At 40.7% G+C, this 18,841-nt stretch overlaps 2 protein-coding genes across 6 annotated transcripts in view; one reads left to right on the top strand and one right to left on the bottom strand.

Moving 5' to 3' along the window:
- The window catches only part of LOC139758699 (uncharacterized), a 53,408-nt gene extending 45,163 nt beyond the window's left edge, over nt 1–8,245 (top strand). For 2 of the 3 annotated variants that reach the window (XM_071680343.1, XM_071680345.1), the window contains 3 exons: nt 414–651; nt 1,006–1,202; nt 4,377–8,245. In XM_071680343.1, coding sequence (XP_071536444.1) covers nt 414–651; nt 1,006–1,202; nt 4,377–4,505 — 564 coding nt within the window. In that variant the 3' untranslated portion in view covers nt 4,506–8,245. The remainder of the gene's footprint in view (nt 1–413; nt 652–1,005; nt 1,203–4,376) is intronic. The other variant, XM_071680344.1, reaches the window with a different exon arrangement.
- A 946-nt stretch (nt 8,246–9,191) lies between these two features.
- Nucleotides 9,192–18,402, bottom strand: LOC139758700 (uncharacterized). Of its 3 annotated transcripts, none has more exons than XM_071680347.1 (8): nt 18,151–18,402; nt 14,474–14,611; nt 13,719–13,882; nt 13,191–13,333; nt 12,920–13,051; nt 12,024–12,222; nt 11,574–11,742; nt 9,192–10,917 (listed from the first exon to the last, which is right to left on the bottom strand). In XM_071680347.1, exons 2-8 carry the CDS (start codon nt 14,535–14,537, stop codon nt 10,625–10,627), a joined length of 1,164 nt encoding a protein of 387 aa, XP_071536448.1. In that variant the 5' UTR covers nt 14,538–14,611; nt 18,151–18,402; the 3' UTR covers nt 9,192–10,624. The 3 variants fall into 3 exon arrangements, with proteins under 3 accessions (XP_071536448.1, XP_071536447.1, XP_071536449.1); XM_071680346.1 differs by having other exon boundaries at nt 13,719–13,894; nt 18,151–18,401; XM_071680348.1 differs by having other exon boundaries at nt 13,719–13,898; nt 18,151–18,400.
- Between the last annotated feature and the right edge of the window lie 439 nt (nt 18,403–18,841).

The following is an 18,841-nucleotide window of genomic DNA, read 5'->3' on the forward strand; positions in this document are numbered from 1 at the left end:
CCTTGCCTTCCTTACAAACTGTCTGCTTGCAAATATAAGAATACTATTCAAGTTCATGGCTAAGGAATTATGAAGCAAACTGTTCACATCATGCACAAGGTCAAAACTATGCTTCTCACGTTTGTTCACCACACCTAAAAAAGCACAAAGACGGAGCAGGAGGCTGGAAATCCTCCCCTTGCATTTTTTTTTTTCTATTTTCCAACTTGCTCGCCTTCGTCCATTCCTGGCGCCACCCCGCCCCACAGGAAACAGCATTGCCACCCATTGCATCAGTGAGGTAGTGCCAGGAAACACGAAAAAGGCCACATCAGCTCACATTCATTTTCTAGCTGTCATGTGTAATGCACCGAAACCACAGCTCCCCATTGCTGTTTGTGAAATGAATTTTAAGCAAGCCTTTCTGTTGGCAGGTGGGAGCATCATCGTCAGGGTATGCGTCGCTGGGCACTCTTGGTTCAACAGCTGCTGGTCAGTATGGGCACCAACTTTCTGCTCAGCATTTTGGCCTCCAGCATCTCAATCCCATGAGTCATTTGACCAGCATACAGCAGCAGCAGCAGTCACAACAACAGCACCACCGGCACAAGCATGGGTTTGGGACACAGTCAACATATGGACAGTTTGGGCCTGCCTCTTTCAATACCCTGTGTAAGGCTTCCTTGTAATTCTTTTACCATTTCATCAGATAAATAACACTGAAATCTTTCTTTGCATATACCACAAATACTGTGTAAGTTTAGATACCCATTAATAATTTAGTCTTCTTCCATGAAGCATTGCTCTCTTCACATGCATGCATTGAAACCTTCTGTGCAGAGGATTTCGGTGTTCACTACAGAAATAGCCACCCTTTTCAGTGCCTTATTTTCCTCCAACTCAACTCTGGATGATTCCTCATCCATTTCTCTTCCCCTAGCTAGCACTGAACCTGTGCCTTCTTCTCTAGCTGAACAGAGATAGAGGACTGATTGACCATAACTCTTTGGCTCTATCCTTTCCCAGCAGCTCAGGGTGGCGTGTCAAGAGCACCAACGCTGGGTGCCCGTACACCTTTGCCACTACAAGATGTGGCAGGAGCTGCCACCATTGGACCCATGGGTGGAGCAAGTGTTGCACCAGCAGCCATGCTAGAGAATACAGAGGATGAGGTGGAAAGGCCTTACCACTTGCCACGCCCCAAGTCCCGTGGCTCCCTTGGGGTGGGTACTCTTGCCACCCAGCATTCCCGCATTGCTCGCAGCTACAACTCTCTCCTCTTTTAGTGGGTGGAAGCAACCCCTGCTGTAGGCATGGAGCATATTGCTGGCACACCAGGGTACCCTACTAGTGAAGATGGGCACACAGTTTCCTGGACTTTGTCCATCATTTCCTTAAAACAGTATTACTCTTGTCTGTATTCTTTAAAAAACACCTATTTTTGCAGACTCATCTGCTTGACTTACTTTTGCAAGCTGCAGGGTCTTATTGTGCTACACCTCTAATCTTGATTCTAAGTAGCTACTAAATCATGTTGAATTTGCCCTTTCAAATCTTTATTGGACTTACTATATATGCATGAATGGGAGCACTGAAGAATGTGTGGAAAGAGAGGACAACATCTGGAAGGGCAGAAATGAGTATGCTTGAAGGTATAGTAGTCCCAACAGTGTTTATGAATATGAGGTATGGGCTATATGGGGGGCAACTTGCTGTTGACAGGATAAAGTAATGAAGATGAACCATGGAGTGGTTTGGGGAATTGGCTGTGAATACTGATTTCTGTTTTTCGTTCATTATACATAATAGTTTAAGAATGGTTGTTTTAAAGATAAGCCATTTGTTTGTTCCTGATGCTGTCTTGAATTGACAGGAAAGGTAGTTTTTCATACATACATATTCGCCATTTCCCGTATTAGCGAGGTAGCATTAAGAACAGAGGACTTAGCCTTAGAGGAAATGTCCTCACTTGGCCCCCTTCTCTGTTCCTTCTTTTGGAAAATTAAAAAGGTAGTTAGGCAGTGAAAAAATACAAGGGTAAGAGATGGGAGTCACGTGTAAAACTCTCTCTGTCTTTAAGAGCCAACTAGTTATTACACAGCCAGTTCACAGTCAACCCAGCTGTAAATCCTTCCATAAGGAATTAATTGATGAATGGAATAGTGGCTCAAGCTGGGGTGTGTGTATACATAAGGTGGTTGATGCCTAATTCCACCTGCTTGAGGTTACACTGCGATTGAAAAGTCACCTATGATTAGGCTATCATTGGGAGGAGAATCTCATCAAAGACATTCTCACTCCAGAGGAGTCTACATTTCCCTGCTACCGGAAGTAGTACAGCCTTGGGCTGCAAGAGCCTTCAGAAAGTTCTTTGGTAACACCAGGACTCTTTCACAGAAATTGGTCCTTGAAAAATATACATGAGGTAAAGACATGGTATATACTTAGGGTTATGAAATGGGGTAATTAGTGTAAAACTTTTTCCCAACATAAGTAATCACACACACATACACATATACTTTTTCTTTCTTTCATACTATTCGCCATTCCCGCGTTAACGAGGTAGCGTTAAGAACAGAGGACTGGGCCTTTGAGGGAATATCCTCACCTGGCCCATGCATATTCATTACCTAGTTAGAGTGCCAATAGACCATTATAGCTGTTGACATAAAATATGACTAAATTCTCTTGTGTCAATCTTTCTATGTGATCTGAGCATTCTGTATGGTGTGTGCATATGTTAACATTCTCATGACCTTGTTATAATCATGTGAACTTTTTGTATTTCCATCAGTCTTCTTCCTAGCTGTCAGAACTAGATTAAGGCTTGTAGATTTATGCCATCTCTAGGAAATAACAGGACCAGAGAGTGTGCACAGTGAAGTGGCAGGTGAATTTATCAACCTTGCTAAGGTTTTAGACTTATCCCTTTGTGGAACCACATTCCAGACTGATAACACCCAATTGTTTTTCATAATTACATTTTACACTTAGCTTTCTTACTAGAACCTCTAATATCACAACTCAAAATTTACAAATTTCCAATATGTATTATGTTTTTTTCACTCATTATGATACTGATTATGTTGATGCTGAACATATAGTAGTTAAAAGTGAGTCCCTAAGTATGTCACCAGAATATGTCCAACACCCAGGCTCTGAATGGGGTATTTCCTTGGTGTGTCGCTCGAGTGTCTCTTAACGTCCATCCTCTGCACTCTGAAATTAAATCTTACCATTGAGTACATCTTGAGTCACTAAAGTTCCTCTCAACCTACAGCATTACATCTGTTTGTAGAACTCATTTTAACAGTAATTTCAAGCTGCTCCTTCTCATACTGTTCATGCCCCATTATAAATGTAAATATTTTGTGAACATAGAGACCATTGGATTATATCTGGCCATGATCTTCCTCATGTCTTAGTTTACTCTTATGATGGGTTATGATGGGAAAAAGTAATGAAGACAGGTAGAGATGAGGGAATATTAAGGATATTCTTCCAGTCAAGAATCTTAATGAGGAAATTTAAGTTTAGGGATATGTTTATCGATTCAGTGAAGATCATGAATAAATTATCTTGAAATTAAGAATATGAGGACAAAGAAGTGCACAGTGATAATGTGGGAAGGGGCATGTAACTGGTGCTGCAGCCATATGAGTGACTGATGTTACTGCCTGATGTATGTTTAATTTTACTCCTAATATTGTAATGATTCTGTTCTTGCATGATTTGTAGATTTTCTCCTTGATGGGTGATTGTTTTTACTGTCAGATGTATGACTGATCATGTTGGTAAAGATACATAATTGACATTTCTGCCAAATATGTGACTAGTTTTGTTGTTAGATGTTTGATTATTTGTTCTGCAAGGTGTGTGATTGGTTCTGCAGCAATATATGAGTTTCTTCTGCCTAATGAGGTTTTTTTGTAATGTGTGATTCTCTTGTAACATGTTTGATTTTGTTACCCTGTGATTCTGTTGCCAGATGTGTGATCTCACCAGAAGTGTGATTCTTGTTACATATGTGTTCCTTCTGCCAGTTTTGTGATTTATTCTCCCTCTGAATGTATGATTCTTTACTTAGAAGTATGAATCTGTTGCCAGTCATGTGATTCACATGAAGTACTCCGTGAAAAGATTCTTGGTTGTTGTTACCTACCAGTGACGTATTTTGTGGTGTTATTCCTTTACCTTTATGGAATATGACAGTTAGCTAATTCTATGTAAGTTAAATCAATTTTGATAATGAATACTTTATTTTAGTGAGTATTTCTGATCAGCATTTCTACTTTCTATTTACTCTTCTACTGTTCTACGTAAAGTTTGCTGTTTCTGCCAGGTGGATGGCAGTTGTATGATGTGGTCTAATATGTTTCCTCTCTGACCCCACACAGGATGCCAGTGACATTTATTACGAGCCTGATGATCTGACAACGACCAGAGGACCACCCGACCGACCCCCTCCCCCAATCCCCAGGTCCAGCCACCCCCAGACTTATAACTACTTTAACTTCTTGCACTGACCTGTCCCATGAAATTAACAGAATATGCTTTTTACCGTATCTTTCTAGGGTGCTGTAGGTGTGTGGTTTATGTTAGTCCACTTAATGATTGGATGACAAGCTGAGAAAGCTGGTCTGGAATTTTCACAATTTTGCTTGTCTTGTTTAAAAAAAAAATAAATCTTAAATAGACTGTGATATTATGAAAGAGAAAAAGAATTATTGTGTTATTGGCACACCGAATTTATGTTTGCACTTCTTTACTCCATGCAGCAAAAAAGAAACATTCCACATTGCTAACATATCCTAAATATCCACTAGTGATGAAAATGTGTAGTGACTGAAATTTTACAAAAGCTACTTGACTTTGCATTTCATTAGGTTATCATATCAAGCTAAGAAAATAACAGATCTTTACTCAGATCATTTCTGAGTTTACCAGTCACAAAGAGAGCAATCAGTAACCAAAAAGGATTGGCAGATGGGACAACGAAAATGCCCTCTTTCAATGATTTTAATGTTTCCTCTTGTAAAACTGGTTTAAGACAGTAACACCACAGTGACTGCAGTGCCCCCTTGAAGTTTGAATTCTTGTTTGGCATTTCTGAAATTAATCATACACAAGTTACAGCAATAGACAGTAATCACCCATTCTGACTTGACTTGTATGTGTTATTCATTGTCTGATCTTGCATACCTCTGTCTGCATGTTTCAATTAACACATTGTAACATGCAAGTTACTAAACATAATCACATTGATGTGGTGGCTGTCCTCAGGCTATGTACCAGCTCTGTGTTTATGGTAGATCACTTTTGGTCAGTTTATGTTTTCTTATTTTCAATATAGTTTAGCTCATATATTGATGTTTACAAGACTTTATCATTTTTCTCTACATACTATTGTCTACTATAAATGGCTGCATCGCTGATGTGCTTTGTGATTCAAATCTTCATTGTGTTTCACAAATTATTTTATATTCTAGTATGCAAACAGTCCTCAGAGTCTTGGTGCAAGTGACATCTTCAAAATTTAGACAAGTTTAGATAAACCACAGGCATATAGGTTCCACTTCACAACTTCAGACATTGTGTGGGTGGCATCCACTGCTTAAGTCAAACATGTATGAATGACATTCATAAATGCATAAGTGTACACAGAAACACTGCTTTACCAGTCAGGGTATTGTGTGCACTACTTTTGTGATGAGAGCTTAACAGTCTTATATATTCTACAGTGTTTAGAAAATGTCTATGCATCATTGTGGGACCACTTAGAATATTCTAGGATGGTGCTAGAGAGTTCCTAGTGTATTCTTATTGTTTGGGTATTTCTGACTTATTCAGAGCAGGTGTGTCATCAGCTGTTTGCAGAAGTTTTATTAGGCTGGCAGATGGGGAAGAATGTGATGTTATTTCTAGTGACTTTAATAAGTTTCTAAATGTCCCTAGACCATCAACTGTGCTCAAAAAAATCTAGCTTTTTCAGAATTGTTTCTGGGTGTTTGAAAAAGTTGCAAGAGGTCTCAAAACATGAAAGACTTGTGTGATGATGGACTGCTCAGATGTGAAATACAGAAAAATGAGTGCAAGGAGCTTAATTTGAGTTGCTCAGTACAGAGAGCTTATTGTGAGCTTGACATGAGAAGCTCATCATGAACATGAAAATGTCAACTAGCTGAAAATGTAGATTCATCACTCAGTGAACTCCCCCATTATGGATTGCCATCATCTATATGTTAATAACGAATCCTTTAAGTACACCCCAGTGTGTTAAGTAATAATTTCAAGTAAAGTGTTGTCCCAGGTTGTAAAATAACAGCTTTGTCAAGTGCCTTCCAAGTTTGTGAAATAACAACTAATCTGTTAAGTGCTGCTACCAGTCTGTTAAATTACACTCTGTATTTGGTAATGTGCTTTGTCTATAGTCTGTTAAGTACTCTCCCAGTCTATGAAATATCATCTGTTAAGTATTGCTCCAGTCAGTTAAGTGATGCTTCTTAATTATTGACCCTGCTTGTACAAACATAATGTCATTAATTAATTGTTACCCTATACTGTTAACAATAGATTCCAGTCTTAAGTGCAGTATTGCTTTTTGTCTGTTAAGTAATGAGTCATCTGTTTTAAGTAGTCATACTTTGTCTGTTAGGTAATAAGTCTTCTGTCTTGAATAGTCTTACCTTCACCAGCCGATTCAAGTAATGACTGCATTAAGTACAGTTACCAGTCTCTTCAGCAGCATGTCAGTTAAGTACCATTACTAGTTTATTCAGGAATATGTGTGTTAAATACCATCAACAATCTGTTCAGCAAAGGGAAATTGTCATTGTCAAGCTACAAACTCCTGAATCTAATACTTTTGCTAGTATACAGTGTGTTGTTACTGTAATTTATCATAACCAGCCTTTTAAGTGTCAATTTGGTCATCTCTCTCACTTATCTGTCAAATGCTGTCTTCTTGTTACATGACTTACTTTTAATTGATCTGAAGTCCAGTCCTGCTCATGTTAAGTAATGATTCTTTTTTTCCTTAAGTATCTGCCCCTCCCTTTTAAGTAGTGGCCCATCCTAATTAAGGAATGACTCCAGCCTGTTGATAAGTTTCAAGTTCAATTCATCAGTTTGAAGTAAAGCCTAAAGGTTGGGTCAGTCTGCAGTCCCAGATATTGTCATCCAGTCTGGCCAGTCATTAGCTGCAGCTTGTATCACTGGTGCAGTGGACCAATGACGAGGAAGAGATGTTTTCATTCTTCATGGAAGAAAGAAACATAATCTATTATTGGCTGGCAGTTTGCCTGTAGATGAATGCTTCATGCCCAGTTATCGTATCGGTAATTATTATTCATGTGTATTTACTTTGTATATATTTCAATTATGTTCACCCATTATGGAGCAGTGCTTCATACTTTTTGTTGGTTGTTTTCATTCTCTCGTTTTCAAGCATCTCGCCTCATAAATAAAGTCTTTCACTTTTGGAACCATACATCGAGTTCATGAATCTTCAATAACTTCATTATTTTAATCTTCCAAGGAGTTTATTTCACTGGTAACACGCGTCCATCCATGCTAAGTAATTTTCATATGGCTGTTCTCAGCATCCACCGTCAGTCGCAACTTTTGAAGAACATGATGACTGGTAAGCATATGACTGCAGTGCTTTAGGCTCTTCTGGAGTCTCACATCCACCTGGGAAATTTGAAGGATTTGCCCATACATCTTCCCCTGCTCAGTTTTAATTATTCAGAGATTAATCATTTTAAAATGTACCTATAATGAAAACAATATGATTTTTAAGACATATTTTTGTTATACTGTGCTTGTTAAATTTACTGTGATTGGAATAACACAGTTTGACACCAATATGACAACAAAGATGTCACAACAGCAGAGCCACAATGTCATATTGACATCATTAGAGCTCTTCCTACTGGCTGGTTGTGATATATGTCACAAGTTGTCAGGGATTCTTCATATAATGGGCATCCAAGAAGTTACCATTTTTTTGCTAGATGAAGCCAATGAATTACTTGTTAGTTATGATTAGAGCGTCAGGGATTTTTTTCCTAAGACGGCGAGCATGTGTCACCTCCTGGCCGTCATGTACCATAGTGTAAATACAGTGTTGCTTTGTTGTTTAAATCACCAGATAAACAATATAAAGTGAGACTCCTGTTGACTGTTTATATCTTCATAATGAACTGGTTCATAAGATGTATAGTCTATTTATCTGCATTGTAATAATAAATTATTGTTATGCCATTTTGCAGGTTTAATTTCCATTTATAAAAAGGTTATCTTCTCATGTTTGGTACTCAGTTCTTCTTGACCAAGTGATTCAGTGTTGAGTAGTGTGTCATACCTCATCCTAACCAAACCTAACATCACCACACTGCTCCAATTTGCTCTGTCCCTTGCACCCTCCTGCATGTTCAAGCCCTGAGCATTTAGAGCATCTTTAAGTATAGCCTTCCACCTCCCCCTTGCTTTGCTCCTTTTCCTTGTTCCGTCCACTTTTGACATGTATACCTCATGTTTCCTCATTCATCCTCTCCATATGTACAAACCAAATCAGCACACCTTCAGCTCTTTCATACATATTCCTCAAACTACCATACTACTCTCTTAATGTATCATTTCTTATTTGTTCAACCCTCCTTACACCATATACTGTCCACAAACATTTCATTTCCAAAACATACATCTATTCCTTTGCATTTTTGTCTAAGGTCCATGCCTCACATCCATACAACATCGACAGGATTACCATACCATCAAACATACCTACCTCCACCCTGCAAGACAGTGACCTCTCTTCCTGCAGATTCCTTGTTCCAACCAAGACCTTTGCCCCCTCACCCACCCTATGACTCACTTTAGCAACCAAGGTTCCATTCACTGCCATATCCACTCCCAGGTATCTAAAACAATCCAGTTCCTCAAAGTTCTCTCCGTTCAAACCCCTACACTTCAAATAACCTCTCTCTTTTCACTGCTACATCTAATGACCTTGCTTTACTTCATATTTACTCAACATTTTCCTTTCACACTTTCCCAAACTCAGGTACTGACTTATGCCATTTCTCATTTGAATCTGCTTCCAGTGCAGAGTCATGAGCAAACAGTTACTGACAGGGTGCCTTGTAATAAAGCATGTAATTATTATAGGACACTAGATACAGAATGATATGGAGGTTAAGAAAATAACATTAACATGTTAATGTATATTACTGTTTTCTTAAATATTAGGTGTTACTCAGCTCTGCCTGCAAGAGATACCATAAATGAAGTCACCTTTGGTGAGGCTGTATCACTAGATGTAGTCTTATCAAAGAATTTCTCTCTCCGAAGGAGTCTACATTACCTTGGTACTGGACGTAGCACAACATTGTACTACAGGATCCTTCAGAAAGGTCTTGGGCAACACCAGGACTTATAACACAGAGACTGGTGCTGGGGTGCATATAAATAATAAATAAATTTACATTTTATAGCTGTTCCTCCTGTTCAGTGACTGCTTCATTCTAGACAGTTCATCAACAAATTTACCATGGTAACTGTACCTTGTGTAACACACTAGGAGTACCTCAGGATGAGTACCATACTAACAGGACCTCAGTACATGTAATGTATTAAAGTTATCTCTAGAAGTATTGTACTAATTATGTTTACCATACTAAAAGAACCTTCATATTTACAATAAAAATTCATCACATACTAACAGTGTCACAACCATGTACTGTTCTAATAATACCTCAGTATATGTACTGCACTAATTGTAGGTTATCACAAAAACTGTACTGATGGTACTTAGCACATACCGCACAATGGCCCCTCAGCACTTGTACCACACTAATTTATCTCAAAATATGTATTTTACTAGCATACGGTACCTCAGCATGTATATTATCGTAAGTTTACCTCAGAACAATGCACCATACTAAAAGGACCTCTATACTTTTACTGCTGTAACTACCTTAGCTTGTGTGCCAGATGCCACACCTTTGTCCTACCCATCATCACTCAGAATCAAGAGTGACTTCTGACTTCTTGTTGCCTGCCTTGCTGAGAAGCCTCTCTACTCAGCCTCTGGTATGTAAATTCACGAATTTTTATATCATAGAATAGTCAAAGATGCATCACCTCTACTTGATGTATGGTATTTAATGGAAAAGACTGGAGTTAATCATCTTACTCATACATGAAGTCTTCCCAGCTACCTTGGCAAAGTGGTACAATCAAGTCGTGCAATATGACTAGGTCTGGTGCAAAATAATTGACCTGATGCAACATCACTAGGTCTGGTGCAGTATACTTAATGCAGCATCACTAGGTCTAATGTTATACCACTAAATCAAGTGCAACATCACTAGGGCTGGTGCAGTACACCTGACCTTATGCAACACCAACAGGTTTGATGTGGTACCAAGAAGTCAGGTGTGACAGCGCTAGGTATGGTGCAAAACACCTGACCTGATGCAACACCTTTTTACCTGCTCCATCACCATTAGGCCTGCTGCAACACCATGAACTAACAGAACACCAATATGTCTGATGTAATGCCACTTGACCTGATTCACCACTAGCTTTGGTACCATACCAGTAGGTCCGATATGGTTCCTATAGATTTGATGTAACATTGCTAGTTCTGAGGATCATGCAGCAGAGGAGCACTGTTGTGTCTCCAATATATGTCTCCAGCTCTCCATGTATCAAGCTTGGCTGGATGGAGACGGGCACCAGATTTAGAGATGTGTGCGTGATAACCTCGGTCAGCAAGCCAGTGGACCATGTGGTGGAGGTGACGTGGTCGGCAAGGGGCATGATACTTGTGGCGGTTATTGGCCAATACAGCCCACTCCATGAAGATGTATGGTGCGAAGTGTCCTGTCAGGAAGGTGTTGCCGCCCAACACAGCTCGACACTCCCAGCCCTCTGGGGAGTACACCAACAACTGCTATTGCTCACATTGTGAAACACACTAAACACTTCAAGGTATTGTGTCTGCACCTTGCTAGACAGTACCATACTGCTCTGTATACTTAGGTTCTATTGATGTTTCACTATATTTGAAAAACGAAATATGTGATTATAATGCATACATATGGTATATCCTGGTAGGGCATAGGTCATCAGGGGGCCACAGGACACTCAGTGATGACCAATGTGCATGCCTGAGTCCCAGTAAATACCTGGTCATAGCTGTACCAAGACCTTTTGTCTTTACCTCTCCGAATAGAAGGTTTGGTAGTGCTTTGATTAGTCTTGCCCAAGAAATTTATCAAAATGTAATTACCCTCAGAGTTAACAGAATAACCATAATTCACTAGTTGAATTATAAAAAATTTGGTTAATAAGGGGGCCAAAATGTTTGCTTCAAAATGTAAAAAGAGGTTAGTGAAGGGCATTCGTATTCTACTGTTAGATGTAAAGTCCTTTGAAATCATGCCCAGGAAAGACAGGAAGTGAAAAATTTTAAAAATGCACTAGCATGATTTCTCCCAGGTTTAAAACACAACTAAGCCAAGAGGTATATGTGTGAGAATAGACTAGCACAGCCCATCCCTGGGACCAGACAATCTGTCACTCACCTATATCAATTTTGAGGAGGATAATGGAGGTGTTGACAAAGGGTTCCAGGTTATTAAGGGTCAGGGTAGTCACAAGGTCATGTGGCTGTGACCTTTGGAGAAGGTCAACCTCTTGTGGAGTGGCTTCTACCACTGATGTGCCTCCGAGGTTTCCTGCTCGATACCGAAGCTGTAGAATGTGGTCATTGGTGGCTTAGTCATGTTTGTTGGGCCTGACAATATTATTTTAACATAACATTACAATTCGCCTACTAAACTGCCCAACCTACTGACCTTCCCATAGAACTCTTGACTTTATTACAACACCCTTACCTTATAACAGCCTAGCATTACAAAAATACACATACTGTACTAAATTCTCTAATCTTATTTTAAGCATTTTTCTCTTACTATAGAGTCCTGTCCTTACAAATTACCAATTCTAACCTTGTGAGAACATACAGTACTGACTTTGGCATGGAAACGATGGTCAGCAGAAGCATGCAGCAGGATGGTGACCTTACTGGCTACACCTCCAGCCAGTGCTCCTGCATGCAACCTGACTGCTGATGCCCACACGGGCTCAACTGCCACAACATGTGCACCCATCCTGGCCCCAAGCAGGCTGTACACACCCACATGGGCACCCAGGTCGACCACAGTGCTTGACCTGCGGATGGTCACATTTGTAATACTGTTCATTTGTAACATTAAGATGAGAGGGCTGATCTGTATACATTGCTGTCATGGGCTGAACACAAGTTCATATCACATGTTTGACCTCTCACACTAGTTCATATCACATGTTTGACCTCCCATACAGGTTCATATCACATGTTTGACCTCCCATACAAGTTCACATGAAGGGACAGATATCTCGCATGTCCATATCATACTGCTGACTTCCTTCACAGGTTCATATCAAAGGGCTATCCTCACATGAGTTTCTATACAGGCATGACCTCCCACAAAGGTCATATTAAAGGGAAGAGCTCTCACACATTTATATCTTAGGACTGACCTCCTACAAAGTTCATATCAAATGTAAACACCTCCTACCTGTTTATATCATAGGATTTAACACCCATAATAGTTCATATCAAAGGTCAAAACCTCCCACATGTTCACATCATAAGGCTGACCTCTCTCACATTCATATCCCAAGACACTCTCACTACATGTTCACATGACTGTCCCATCACACAAGTTGTAAGATTGACCTCCCAGACATGTTTACATTATAGGATTGACATTCCAGTAATGTCTATGTTGTAAGGCAGACCCACCATATGTCTATACTACTGGGCTGACCTCTCATATGTTGAACAGGAGTAGATGAGGATCCCAGGGTCCCTGAGTCAACTCACGGGTAGTAGGTGAGAGCAGTGGTGAAGAGTGAGAGGATGTGTGGCTCCCAGGTCCCTTGCCGCAAGAGCTGCTCTGATATGTACCGGTCATCTTCAGCTGCATGGGGACATACTGGGTATTGGGGATGGCTCCTGCAACATTGTGAATGGTTCAAGTGGTACTCCATGTACTAGGGCTGCTTCCTGTAATATTAATGGAGTCTATAGATAGCCTTTGTAGGTCTTATACACTTTCTAGTTAAATCTATGTACATGAATGTGAGGGACTGACCTGGTGTGGAGGCAATGTATGGAAGGGGAGGCCGGCTGGGTCATGTCCAGGGTGGTGAGGCTTCGTGGGGGACCCCCACCAGGCAGCAGCCGTTCCAGGACACTACCCTGGCCCGCCCCTCTTACCACCAGCTGTGGGCCCTCCTTTGAGCCATGAAAAGGCATACACACACCAAGCAAGGATACCGAATGGAGAGAGAAGGGAAAAAATGTAAGAATTAACATCGGATAAGTGCGAAGTCTGGCCTTCTGTCAAAAGTTGTACTTTTTTCTGTCTTTCAAGGGTAACTCATGACTGTTTCTTTTTCTTGTTTACGTGCTACCTGCCAGTGGCCCAGTGTTCCAGACTTGCTTGTGCTTGAATGGTGGCCACCTTGACTACTGCCTCCATCACCACTATCATCATCAGTTACATTCATCCATATTATCACCTACCACCATCATTATAGTTATCAACATATCTATTAACACCACAACCCACGCTGCAGCCAGGATTACCTCTACGACTTCTCCCACCATCACCACTCACCAGGTCGTGGGTCATCGTCATCTGGCTGTTGTGATCGTTCTCCACAATGGTGTATGGAGACCAGGCCTGTGCCTCCAGTAGTTCATCATCGTCACCAGTATCGGGGGATCCTCCGTCATCAGTCAGCAGGTTCACAGTCACCAGCAAGCCAGCCAATGCCAGTGCTGCACACACAACTTCCTCATAATAAACACATTTTGAGTAAAATATTGCAGTTCCTCACAAATATTCTTTATTATTGAATGTTTAAATGTTTTAGGAACAAACATCAAAATCTTGATTGATACAAAGAATTATATAAATGTTAAGACACACTGCATCAAGATGGGTGGAGATCTCCCAATGTGTTACCCTGGTCATGTACAAGGACTAGCTGTGTTGCCATCAAGTGCAAGGATCAACTGTGTTGGCCTGGTCATGTAGATGAACCAGCGGTGTTGACCTAGTCAAGTATAGAAACCAGCTGAGTTGCCCTGGTCATGTAAGTACCCCGGGTTGTAAGATGGTACCACCTGTTAGCCAGCACCAGGTCCCTTCTTGCTGGAAGGTTATGTAACTGTCTTATTCCTTTATTTTCTGTTATATTGTACGTGTCTGGTGTCCAGGTAAGGGTAGGTCTACCTGCCTGAGATAGTTTTGTCAGTGTACTGGGTATGGCAAGAGCGGGAGCAGCAACCTACCAAAGGGAGATATGGGAGCCCACTAGTGTAAAGGTCCCTGCGCTTGCCTTCAAGGACGTACAAACAAGTAATTACCTGGAAAGATGAGTTTGTAAGCACCTCTGGGTCGGCGGGGGCAGGTGACGACCATCCTGCCCATCAGCCGTCCTTCCTCCTCCTGCCCATCACCGAGTGAGTACTCCCGCTCAGGAGCTTCACTCCAACACCCGCTCTCTGAAATAATTTAATATCTCCTCTATCCTAGGATATGAATTCTTATACCACAGAAAGTGATCTGGTAAACTAGTATAGCAAATGGAAGGGGACAGTTCTATCATGGTGTGAAGTCTGTCCGTCAGGAAGTGATAAAAAGTGCCACTAACTCAGTTTACTCTAGTTACTGTGAAATTTACTTATTTTCTGTAGTTCATTGTACCACAGAAAACATTTGATGGTAAACAACAATAAGACCACAACGTCCAATTGTTCGTACTTTCGTACATGATATACCAAACAAAAGAATATATGTATAAATACTGGATAAAAGTAGTTGCATAGCAAAATCTAAAGGAAGAGAATTGCATCAGGAAGCAAAGCAGTCAGTCAGTGTAGGACATGAGGGACTGTAAGTGCAGCCTTCGGGTCCCACCCTCAAAGGGTCAAACGCCTCGAGTTCCTAAATATAGTGATAATGATCTAAACATCTGGAGAAGGTGTTCAAGTTTTTATTGGTCAGAATTTGACGTTTATGGGATGAACAAGTAATCCTGGTGGTTTACTGAACTAAAACGACCTCCCAGACCTGCCTTGGGAGGTTTGTCGTGAGCATCATGAACCCAGTACAAAACACTTTAAACAACATGCTGTCATCATAAGCTGTCCATTCTTATATAAACTACTTTGATGGAGAACGCAGTGGGGGAACACGGTGCTTAGCAACAGACCTGCTATGGCAATTATCGTAATGTTAAGTGGAAGTTTAGCCGGTGACTGGTTCCCTTTGATTGATTGGTGTTCCTTCCAATTATCGATCTGTCTATCGTGGGTGTTACTACAACAGGTTCTCCCGGTACAGGGTTACTTTACGTGAATGATCAAGAACAGTGAGTCGACACTCAGGTAACACAGCCATGTATTACTTAAGCTCGTAAAATTTCAAAACATAGTGTCCTGGAATACTTTGTTTGTCCATTAGTTATCCGCTAGACCCACAGGCATCCATTTGTCATGGAATCCTTCCGCAATCATTCACTTGTCCTGGAATCATCTACTTGTCCTGGTCATCCACTTGTCCTGGAATCATCCTTTCGTCCATATCATCAACTTGTCCTGCAGTCATCCGCTTGTCCTAAAATCATTCAACCGTCCAGCGGTTATTCATTTGTCATGAAATGATCCACTTGTCTTACAGTTATCCTCATGTCCTGGAATGATCCACTTGTCCTGCAACCCTCCATTTGTCCTCCCAGGTAGCATCATGTCTGACGACAATTCCGCCGTGGGAGGAAGTGGGTGAGGAGGGGTGGGTGGGGGCGGATCGATCATTCCCGCCGCCACTTGACCGGCTTCCCGGGAGGACCGGCCCCCCCGGTCCCAAGGTGAAGCGCCTCCACCCCCAAGGCCCCACGACTTTAAAGGCCCCCAACCATACTTGTCTTATGACGGATCCCCGTGTTAATGACCTTCCATACGCTGATAGCGAGGACTTCAACAGCCACGTTGCTAGCAGACCCCTTTTGATGACGTCTATTGATGAGTTCATGAAACCGTACGTGATGATGGCATTATGTTGATTTCTATGTGCTTATGACATGTTCTTAGATTGTTGTATTGAACGTCTGGTGTTACTATAGTGTGGAATAATGACATGCTGACGAGTACGTTGATAGTTTTTGTGTTCTACGTTATGTGTAACTGTTCTGTTTAGCGATGTTATGTAGTGATTTATGTTGGGGTGCTGCGCTGATGACGCGTCTTACACGATGAAGTGTTGCGTTCATGACAACTTGTTTGTTGATAACATGGTATTACTAGCTAGTGTGTTGGTGTTGATGATGCGTGTGTGCTGAAGAGGCGGGTGTGACGTGCTTACTATTGGCATGTTACGAGGAGAGAGTTTTATGCTCGTGTTGCCCCGTCTCTTAACCTTGAAGGACAACGTGAGTATGGAAGACGTGTGTTAAATGACGCGCTACAGTGTTCATGACGTGGCACTGACGATAGCATGAGTTGGTTTGGTCATGTATGTGACTGCCGCGTATACTGATATGTTGTCTACGAATCTCTCTGCTCATGTGTAAAATATCTAGTATTCATCAGTTTGTAATCATCTATTTGTACAGTGAGGGAAGAGACGTCTACACTCATGGTAAGAGATTTTGCCCTCAGCCTGGGTTAGCACGTAACGCTCATCGGAGGAATATATATATATATATATATATATATATATATATATATATATATATATATATATATATATATATATATATATATATATATATAAAACGTTACCCCAGGACCCCTTTCAGATAATGAAGAGATAAGAAGTTTGATGATGTGTATAATGGATTAATTTAGTCATCTGGAAAGACAGATCTAAGGGGATATAGACCATTACAGTTGTATCCCTTATAAAATATGTTAGCAACAAAGATGATGTTACCAGAAATTGTAAATATAATGAATACAGTATTATTAGTGACCTGGATACTGCTAAATAAGACGATGATGATGTTTGCTATGCTGGAATGGGATTTCTGGCGTTGAGAACCGGGTTTTGGAGTAAGTAATGTGACACACTGACTGTTGTGTCCTCAACACATGCAGAGATACTGGCTATCAAGGTTCTAAAAAATTGCTAAAGTGGTGAACTCGGTCATTAATACCTTGGTAACAACTGGCACTAATTGCGATCTTGGTAAATTGATGGACTGTAAGGATTTTAGAAAACGGGGGAGGGGGAAGCCATGTTTTATTCCTGTGTTGAGGAATAAATTGGAATGAAGTGGCTGACACATGGCAAAAGATGGGTGCACAAGGAATGAGGTATATATCATGTACCTAAATATACAGCCAAGACAACTGAAGAATATCGTGAAAAGGACTCTTGGCGAGAATTAGCGAAGAAACAATATATAAAACAGGTGATGGTAAGACTGAATAAGTTATAATGATGCAGTGGAACATTATATTCAAGACTAACATTTTAAGAATAGGAAAGGATATAATCAATAATGGTGTTGAATTATAAGAATACACTACTAAGGTTGCTGATGCTGATGTAATGAATGAATGTTACCTTGATCATGAATTGAAGAAATGTATGTTGAGGGGATGACTGTATGTTGACGTGTTGATAATTCATGCATAACAACCACATAAATATATTGCTGATTTGCAGAATTATGTTACACATTGATGTTTACTTCAGATATAAAATTCATAAGCAGGATCTCAAAAAAAAAGTGATATGAGACCCAACCGAAGCTAAGGAGAAAGTTTATCCAAGGATAATGATGATGATGATGATGACAGATTGGGAACATAGGGGATAAATAGGTTATATTGTCATACTGCGACATACTGCTCCAAACCATCACACACGAGAAATTGACATAATATATAAAACAATAGGACATACACGTAGATAAGAACAGGACTAAAGGGAGTGTTACTTACTAAACGATCCTACCAGACATACATAGTAACACACCGCTAGAAAAACAACAGACATGGTCAGAAATGGTGAAGGCCACAAGGGCTGGAGAACATACTGGCAGGACAGCGGCGCAGCCTATCCTGGCAGAGAGCGGCCTTTCAACACTCCAGGTTCTGATGGCTCTGGTTGCTTTCCTGCCTCCCTTCGATGCACCAACACACGACTGCTCGCAAACAGTATGTGTGAAGGGACACTAAGACAAATTACATAGCTAGGAAGGATAGCACAACAGCAACAGGAGCTGAAGAACTGGACCTCTCGCCACTACCGTGTGGGGAAGACTGTCACTGAGGCTGAGGTGAGGCTGCCTCCTGTCTGCTTGGGTGAGGGGCCCGAGGGGAGCTGCTGCTGCTGCTAGTTAAGAAGTAGTGTAGTGGTGAGGTTTATTTGAATAACGTTAGATTAAATGAGCGTGCTTTCCCCTCATGTTAGTTCCATTCTAAATTATTGAGATTTTTTTAGTCGTGTAGTGAGGCGTTGTCCAAATTGGTGAAGTAAGTCGTCATTTGGTATGATAAACTTTCTCAAGTTGGATTAATTAGGTCATTTGTTAGGTTGAGATGATTTCATTTATATTAGAAAGGTGAGGTTATCAGGTTAGGTTAGATTAAACAAGTACCTTTCATTAGTTTATTGATAAGATTTAAATTCAGGGGAGCCACTCATCACCTCTGATGTATGGTTTATAATGAAATGCAATTGTTGGAGTACTTATGCAACATGGAGCATGATTATCTTTTACTACG

Source organism: Panulirus ornatus, chromosome 31 (genome assembly GCF_036320965.1).
Source record: "Panulirus ornatus isolate Po-2019 chromosome 31, ASM3632096v1, whole genome shotgun sequence".
Taxonomy (NCBI): domain Eukaryota; kingdom Metazoa; phylum Arthropoda; class Malacostraca; order Decapoda; family Palinuridae; genus Panulirus; species Panulirus ornatus.

Bases quoted from the DNA above. Each gene is read 5' to 3' on its own strand.
- LOC139758700 (XM_071680346.1), bottom strand. From the start codon at position 14,537: ATGGGCAGGATGGTCGTCACCTGCCCCCGCCGACCCAGAGGTGCTTAC. The intron at 12,223-12,919 runs GTGAGTTGACTC...GACCATCCGCAG, and splicing joins ACTGCTCTCACCTACTACCC to GTCAAGCACTGTGGTCGACC. The intron at 11,743-12,023 runs GTCAGTACTGTA...CACATTCTACAG, and splicing joins ACCATCGTTTCCATGCCAAA to CTTCGGTATCGAGCAGGAAA.